We start from the raw sequence: 9,251 nt of genomic DNA, 5'->3' as shown, positions 1-9,251 counted from the left end.
GCAAGTTAGCAGAGGAGAAGAAGTGAAGGTTCTTCAGTAGCAAAAGAAGTTTATTCCTTCCTATCCAAAGTCACTAATTTCAGCTAATCGGTGTGAACTAGCTCCACAAATTCTTGGGCCAGCCGAAGACAAAGTGATTCCGTTGTCCAGCAGCTAGTTTCATCATTTTTATATGCCCAGTAAATAGAGAGCCAGAGCTCTAATTCACCTCCGTTTGGGGGACACAGCCAAATTCAGAGGCGTTGAGTATTTTAGGCACGAACGATTCTACTTGATCTGTGGAGCTTATTCATTCCAGTTCTCCTTCTGGGGAAGATTCCAAAGACAGAGATTGATGAGGAGAGGGAGCAGGTGCATTTGCTTTTCACCTTGCAAGAGACTGGTTATTAGATCAGGGCATGGTTCTATTCTAGAAGTATGAGTTGCCTGCGTAACTCAGGTAGCTTTTATTTAATGTGACTTTCAGTTGAAATAGTATGTTTTAGGCTGTATTCGTAAAAGAAAAGTCACTTGAAATGTCAGATTTTGGGCATTTCCATTTTGATCAAGCCCCAAACTTGACCAAAAAATTGTCACAAGTGCCTATACTAAATAATTATAAGTGATAACATTAGCTGGTAGAATATATGAGTTATTCAAAGCTATTTTAACATTGTAATGAAAACATACTGGTTCTAAATCCTTATGTAGAATAAATTTTCACAGTTTATTTTTGAACAATAAAATAATGAAATGATTTTTCAGCATTTCACAGCAAATCTTATATACAAGGTCTATTTTGAGGTATTTAATGATTCAGTTAATTTCATTATTATAGTAATTTCTCATAATCACCCATGATTTTCTTACATCAGTCTAGTATATTTTATTACTGTAGAGAAAAAAATCCTCAGATCATATCTGAGCATTAAGTACTTTGTATGAATATTTTGCAGCAGAGAAAGCTAAAAAAAAATATTTATAATGTATACACACACACACGCACACATTCTCAAGGTTATATTATAAGTTGTTGCCCAAAACAAAGGGCATATTTGTTCTTACTTTTATCTCTAAGTACTTTGTGAATATGAATATGGAATCAGTAATTATCTAAGTATTTTTAGAATGGATTTGTGTATTTAAATGAAAAATGCCTGTTGAAACCTTATGCTGTGGGCAACGCCCTATTTCCTATTCAGAAATGTATGCAGTAATAAGCACCCAACACATTTTTCAAGAGCAAATAGTTTTATATCTAAAACAAATTGTCATCTTCTATCTGACATTCTTAAATAAACTTTTACAACGTCACTAAAGAAACAAAAGTAATCAAGGCAGTTATTTTTTTGTTATCAAAGTATAGATGCATTTACACCCAGAACAAAATTTTTCTTATTACAACGCTGACTAAAAATCCTATCGTGTAGTAGAAACGCAAACATTCCTTCACTGTTGTTTTTGAAAGTCTTTTTTTGTTTGTCCATCCTCTAGGTATCCAGTAGCAATCTCAAAATATGTTGTGGCTTGAACTATTTCATTTTTGTTCACATAAAGGAAAATAGTTTTGCTATCTGCTCCTTCCTTTCCTTTAAGCATTCAGATATCCAGGAATTGATATATTTCCAGTACACTATTTTTTTTTGTCCTGATAAGTATGCCTTGAGCCAGAACAATTTTCTAGAATGATGCAGATCTTCCCCGATATTTTATGATTCCTTAATTGATTTGGGATGTATGCACTATATAAAAGGGGGAGAGGATTAGTGTATATCTGCACTGTGGATAGCAAGCTCAGGCTTTTAGAACCCATCCAAGGGAGGTTTTGGTGGTGTTCAGTGAGGGAGTTCTGGGCTGGAAGTTGAAGTGGAGACAAGTTATATAAAATTCAATAAGGAGCAATAATGACCACAAATCTCACTTCACCGGTTTGTTTGCTAAGAGGATCAAAGAGATGATGAATGTAAGTTAACAGGATAATGGTTATGAGTTTAGCCTTTGAAATAAGGAGTGGATTCAAGACACAGTCTTGCAACTTATTCTCTCTATAGTCTTAAGTAAATTACTGAAACTCTCTGAGTCTCAGTTTACTTATTTTTAAATTAGGGATAATGCCATATACATCATAAAATTGTTAAATAAACATGGCAGGTATTTAATATAGTGCCTGATGCAAGAATTGCAGGAATCATTTTTGAAAATAGTGTTTTCTTACTGATATAAAGTACAATTTATATTGTTGTTATAGTTATAAGTGATCAAAACTTTTTTTTTAACAGAACCAAAAACCATATATGTTACACATGTAGCAGTAATATTATATTGAATACAAATATGTAGGTTGTTCACTTTTAAGAGTCATGTGTTTTATTTTTGCTCAGAAGATATTAGGAAGTATATCAATTGAAATTCTTAATATTTGAGGTCTTTCAGTGAAGACATTTTGAAAATGCTGTTAGTTTTATTGTTCCCATTTCTTTTATCAATTCCAGTGTATGTCTATATCATAAAAAAATTAGAAAAAACAATTGTTTTTACAAATGTCCTAAGAATATATATATTTTTTTATTCATTGAAATGACACAGGCTTTTTTTTGAAGAGGGACTGGTGTGAGGAAAGAAAAAAGAGGAGGAAGGAGGCTGGGAAGACAGCCATGATATAATATTAAAATTAGGCAGATTGGACAAGATTGCATAAAGCTCCATGCCATCTTTGTGCTTTAGACCAAATGATTTAATAGCTAATGAGCTCATGCTCCTGTGTCTTTGACTTGCCATCATGATTTTACCAAAATAAAGTATGAAGTCCTTTTTGCATCTGGCATCTCTTTTGAAGTGATTCTAACTGCTGAGGGATTGCTAACTGAACTGAACGCTTCAAGAAAGCCAATTTACTCAGCTGGTTGCAGAGCCTTTGACCTTAATGGTGGGACTTGGCAAATCAATGCATACACGTATGTTTAGTGTTCTGTCAAGAATTGTGAAAATGCTCTGTAAGCCATAGATCCTTCTGCAAAATACTATTTTGTAGTTTAAACATTAGTCTTTCTTCAGAGGCCAATGAGGCTAGTTAATTAAGCCTGAGGGGTTATGAACTGTTGGCAGTTAATAAGTCATAAAATTCCTCCATAAAACAGGATGCGAGATTCCATCACTGAAGCAAAGAGTACAAAGGGCCGGTGTATAAATATCTAATTGTACCAAAGGACTGGGCTTTCTCAATGACTGCTCATCTGGAGTCTCCAGGGCATGTTCGCTGTGGTTTCCTGATTTTTAGAAGCTGGTTTAAAAAATGAGTGCATTAAAGGGTAATTTGCCTGAAAGTTCAGGAAGTAAAGGGGGTGGTGTGGAAGCAAGCTGAAGGGGAGAGAGACAGGACATAGTGAGAAGACAGAAAATGAGAAGGAGGGTAGGATAGAGAGACAGGGAACTCAAAGTCGGAAAACTTGTCTCCACAGAGTTCGACATGACTGTATGTGTCATCTGTTCTTTTTTTCCTCCCCGTAGGATGTTCACCATGGAAACGGTACACAGCAGGCCTTTTATGCTGACCCCAGCATCCTGTATATTTCCCTCCATCGCTATGATGAAGGGAACTTTTTCCCTGGCAGTGGAGCCCCAAATGAGGTTCGGTTTATTTCTTTAGAGCCCCACTTTTATTTGTATCTTTCAGGTAATTGCATTGCATGATTACCCGTAATTTTCTTGTCCTTTGCTGGTGTTTTAAATTACACGAGATTACTGAATTGTCCCACGAGAGCAAAAACCATTGCAGAACAAGTGCATAACCCAGAGCACTGGTTGTCAAGCAAGGGTGGGCTGATTTGACATGTTGTTTGATGTTTATTTCAAGAGCTCACATGTGTTTGTTTTCCTCTCTTCTTGCTTTCTTCCTTGTGCCCTCTTCTACCCGCTGTGGTGTGGTTTTTCTCTTTGTAGGTTGGAGCAGGCCTTGGAGAAGGATACAATATAAATATTGCCTGGACAGGTGGCCTTGATCCCCCCATGGGAGATACCGAGTACCTTGAAGCATTCAGGTTGGTACTTCTTTCTGTGAAAGTAGCAAATTAGAAATGTCCATGGAAACTGTGCCAAATGTAAAAGAGAAATCTAAATTTCTAACTAAGGGAAAGTGGCTAAAGGAGCCATCCCTCAAAGCTCCATAAATGTTTGGTTTGGGAGACCTAAATATTGCTACAAAGCCAGTAAGGAATATATGTAAGAAAAAAGGTACATCAAGATCTAGTTGTATCGTTGGTGAATATCTTCTCCCATTCAGCAGGTTTGCAGTTTTGCTTTGTTGATGGTTTCCTTCGCTGTGCGAAAACGCTTTCGTTTCGTGCAGTCTTGTGTGTTTATTTTTTCTGTTGTTTCTCTTGTCCAAGGAAACATATCCCAAAAATACATTACTATTTTTTGGATATGTCTCCTTGGACAAGAGAGTCAGAAAGTTTACTGCCTGTGCTTTCTTCTAGGAGTTTTATGGTTTCAGGTCTTACATTTAAGTCTTTAATCCATTTTGAGGTTATTCTTGTATGTGATGCAAGAAAGTGATCCAATTTCATTGCTTTTGCATGTGTCTGTCCAGTTTTTCCAGCAGCATTTATTGAAGAGACTATCTTTAACCCATCATATATTCTTGCCTCCATTGTTATAGATTAATTGACCACATGGATGTGGGTTTATTTCTGGGCTCTCTATTCTGTTCCACTGATCTAGGTGTCTGATTTTATGCCAGTACCATGCTGTTTTGAATACTATAACCTTGTAGTATAGTTTGATATCAGGTAGCCTGATACCTATAACTTTGTTCTTCTTTCTCAAGATTTCTATGGCTATTCAGAGTCTTTTGTGGTTCCATATAAACTTGAGGATTATTTATTCTAGTTCTGTGAAAAATGCCATTGGTATTTTGATAGTTTGCTTTGAGTAATATGGACGTTTTAACGATGTTGATTCTTCTTATTAATGAGCATGGTATATGTTTCCATTTATTTGTATCTTCTTCGTTTTTTTTTCTTCAATGTCTTATAGTTTTCCAAGAGTACAGGTCTTATACCTCCTTGGTTAAATTTATTCCTAGGTATTTTATTCTTTTTGATGCAATGGGGATATAGTCTATAACATTGTAATAGCTATGTATGGTGTCAGATGGGTACTAGACTTATCACTTCATAAGTTATATAAAGTCACTATATTGTATACCTGAAAATAATATAATATTGTATGTCAACTGTAATTTAAAAACAAAAAATAACTAATTAAAAAAATACTTTAAAAAAAAAAAACCTAGTAGTAGTTATACAGCTATATTGGCCAATGGCCCAGGCATGCTCTCCCCTCCCAGCAGAAAAGCCAAAAGAAGAAAACAGAAAGATCTTATTAAGTAGTTCTGGAAAAGTCTGCCATTATAACATGATTGAGAGTGGACATAAGCATTTTAAATGCTCTGAGAAGTCCTTCAGTACCTATTTAACTTGAACAGACATTTCCCAATCTTCATTGGACTAAAGAATCTCTTTTACACATAGCACCGCTTAGCATTCTTAGGTCTGAGGAGCTGGCCCACTTTTGGAACATTGGCCTTGGCAATCTCATTTCATGGTAGAGCAAATGACTTCTTCCCTCATAATATGTGTAGTTTTCCTCTCACATTAAAACTTCAACTAATTAATTGGTGGTTTTCAGTTTCTCTACAAAATGTAGGAAGTAATTAAAATGTATATTTGTGTATACATATTGCATTCTGCTATATATTTTTTCTAAGCAAAGAACTTTTTGAATTAATTTAAGCAAGAAATACAAGTTAAAAGCTTTCTTTTTGGATATGTATATTTTTTATACAAAGACATTATTCTATGGAATTAAAAAAAAAATTAGTCCTTGGAAAGGTCTCTGTTTTAAGGAGAAATATCAGATTATGTCAATATGTGCTTCACTTGCAAGATTTTAGGATATATTAACCTATTGGTAATATATGACTTTTGGGATATTTTGTTTAGTAGAAAGCAAAAGCAAACAACTACATGATAAGAAATTTTGGAAGCATTAATAATTGTTTTGAAATTTACTATTTATGAATTCCCAAGGGGAAAATCCTGTTGATGTATTTAAAACTTAAGGAAATAATAAGGCAGTTTTTCAATAAATGCAGTTTTGGTGGGTTTCTGCTCTCCTGTGTATCATGCATATTTCATTTCTCATTTGAGGGTCACTTCTCATTTGAAAACAGGAAAAATGATAGAAAATCACTGTTTTCAAGAAAATACAAAATAAATATATTTGGTTTGGTATTAGAGATACTAAGGGAAATTCTACCCATGTTCCAGATTTGTACTTAGGGAAAAATATATACACTCATATATCTATACTATTTATAGAAAAATAGCTGAAATAAGTTTATTTACTTTAAGACTTGGGTTGTCCAAGAAGATATTTTGTGTTAATCAGCAGGAAAACCAAAAAATCATATTAAGAAACTATAGACGTTTCAGTGTTAGGAATTCTGTTTGCCTATATTTGCAACTTAAAAAATATCATTACTGTCTTAAAGGAATTCTAATGGGATAATAGAGTTTAATATTTTATCATATATGAATTTGTTTACCAAGTTAACCTAGTAACTTGCATTATACACACATTAAGTTCTTAACATTACTATATAGCATATAATTATATCCATTGATCTGCAATACAGAATTCTTAGTTTTTTTATTATCATACTATTTGTGGTGCTATAGCTTTATATAAAAATTGATCATGCATTCACAGCAGGGCAGGATAATTTGTATATTTTTATCTATTGTTCTTCACATGTCAAAGTGAATGGTATATGAGATTTTTTTTTAAAGAACCTTTTTGAACACAACAATTTTATTAAGTAACGTGAAAACAGATATTAAGTGTACATTACTGGTTTTTAATTGAAATGGTAAGTAAATCAAGTGCTCCTGAAAGTGACTGAATGTCCTCAAGAATGGCACCTTCTCCTTGCCTGGAATGTGGGACACTTTGTGTTGGCAAACTTTTCTAAACTTCCCAGTACAGTCGCGTCTCTAAGCTTAACCAGAGGAGAAGCACCATTATTTAGCGAGGCTGAGGAAATGAAAAACTGTAGCTTTTAATGTTCATGGTTATTTAAGAACCAGATTTAAGCCATAATGATTCTATTAATTTTGAACTACACCATGTCTGCTTGTCATTCAATGTGCATGACTAGAAATACCTGTGAACTTGTTATGGAGGCATCAAGAAAGTAAGTCTTTCATTTAGTCATTCAAAAAAAAAAAAACATTGATTGAACACATATTACATGCTGGGCTCAGTGATGAGCACTTGGAATTCAGAACTGACTTGCTGTCAGGGAACATAATAGAAGTGATACTTACTGTTCTAGTGAAAAGATGTTCTTAGACATAGGGTAAAATGATAAACTCTCCTTGAAGGGTTTCGGGAAAGGCTTCCATCAAGTATTGTTCGACATGTGCTTTCAAGGATGAGTGGGAGTTTTCAAGGAATAAAGGAATTTCGAGTAGGGGAAATTCATTCCAGGCAGAGAGAATAGACTGAAAAGCATGGAGTCATGAAATGGTCTTGCTCTGTTGGCTCAATGTCATGAGGGTGGGATTATGTGTCAGGAATATGATAATACTTCATAAAGTCTTTTGCAAAGTACTGCCCATCTTAAAATACAAATTCCTTTCTAATTTGGGGCTTTAATGAGATAGACTCCCAAATAATTTTTGATGTAGTATTTTATAAGTATATCCTTATTACACAAACTTTGTTTCCCCATATTGAAACTGAAGGTCTTTCTGGCATCTGCATGTAGATATAGGAAATGGATGTGGGGGGAAAGTAAACGGTGCCTTTCCTTTTTTCTTAATTTTTAACTGTTTCTGGGCTGTAATAAGTATCTTTGGAGGGAAAACCTCTCTCTGTGAAGCTACATTTATAGTGGGATATAAGATGGTTGCTTATTTTACCAGCCAAAATTTGTCGCATGTATTGCCCTTGTGGTTTCTATTCTATCTATGGCAAAAAGAAAATTTCAGGCAGGCCAACCATTTTCATGTTTGTTATAAGCTTTAAAGCTAATTTAAAAATATATAATGGAATATTTAAATTAGTTCAGGTAACCAGTTATTTCTTCCATGCAGTTATCAATCATCCCTGAAATAATGGAAGGATATACTTAAGATTTTTCACAAGAGTTTTTAAAATATTCAGTAATGTCAAATATCTCTCATGTTCAACTAAAATATATTTTCAAGGTTACCGTTTTACAAAATAATTATGGCTATTTTTATTGAGGTCTTACATGCCAAGTCCTAGATTAGAAATTTTATAGAAATTATGGCTAAATCTTAAGTGGTTTGTATGAACCATAGAACTGCTAAATTGGAAGGGCCATGATATGAGTTCAGTTTATGGCTCTAAAATCTTTGCTCCTTTTTTCATACCACACTGCTACTTTATTCTACTCTTCAAGACTCAAAAGACAAAGGAGTAATAAGGCATAGCGAACTTTCGCTAAAACATAAGACCTTCTCTCCCTGACCTAAGTCACAAATGCCTAGTACACAACATGGCAAAGAAGAGCTATTCAATAATATTGGCTGAATGAGTCAGTGAATAAATGAGTGAGTCGGAGAACAGAGAAGGAATGATGATGCCTACAAGAGAAGCATTGGAAACTGTTGGTATTAAGTGAGCCTAGCAAAAGTCTGAGGGAGCTGCATAAAGCCTATCTCTCAGCCGCTCAAGGAGTATTGTTTCAAAGAACTCCAAACACCCATTCATTTGCTTATACCAATGTCAGACATCTTCTCTTCCTTCAACAAATAATTTTGCTGAATGCCTGCTAAGCAGTCTCTATTCCAATCACTTCAAAATATTGTTTCAATAGTTCTCTCGTATCCATGGTCCCTAGATGGGCACTGGATACATGACTTTTTCTAAAGATTAACTCTTTAAGAGTCCTGCAAATGTTAAAATCATGATTTATATAAGAACATTTAAATAGTTTGTGTATAGTGGGCAGGAGACTATGTATGTCATGCTTCTAATTCTAGAGAGGAAAACATCTCCAAGTGTTTAACAAAATAGGTAGCAGTTTCCAGTGTAGAAGTAATATACTAGTAGCCCTTGAAATTATGCCTATTTTATTGAATAAATAAATGAGTGAATGAATAACAATCCTTGTATAACTTTTTAATATCAAATAAGAAGCACAAACCCTGTATATTGAGAAGGTTTTGATGAAACAATAA

General features: G+C 34.2%; 1 protein-coding gene across 1 annotated transcript in view; it reads left to right on the top strand.

Moving 5' to 3' along the window:
* Positions 1-1,773: 1,773 nt before the first annotated feature.
* LOC148758334 (histone deacetylase 9-like) overlaps positions 1,774-9,251 on the top strand; it is a 178,204-nt gene continuing 170,726 nt past the window's right edge. Inside the window, exons 1-3 of the mRNA XM_088797712.1 lie at positions 1,774-1,942; positions 3,487-3,606; positions 3,919-4,016. Coding sequence (XP_088653838.1) covers positions 1,934-1,942; positions 3,487-3,606; positions 3,919-4,016 — 227 coding nt within the window. The 5' untranslated portion in view covers positions 1,774-1,933. The remainder of the gene's footprint in view (positions 1,943-3,486; positions 3,607-3,918; positions 4,017-9,251) is intronic.

This window comes from Rhinolophus sinicus, chromosome 4, assembly GCF_057876585.1.
Source record: "Rhinolophus sinicus isolate RSI-liver-muscle chromosome 4, RSI-T2T, whole genome shotgun sequence".
Lineage (NCBI taxonomy): Eukaryota > Metazoa > Chordata > Mammalia > Chiroptera > Rhinolophidae > Rhinolophus > Rhinolophus sinicus.
Note: the sequence above shows the minus strand (reverse complement) of the source record. Positions and strands in the feature narration are given on the sequence as shown.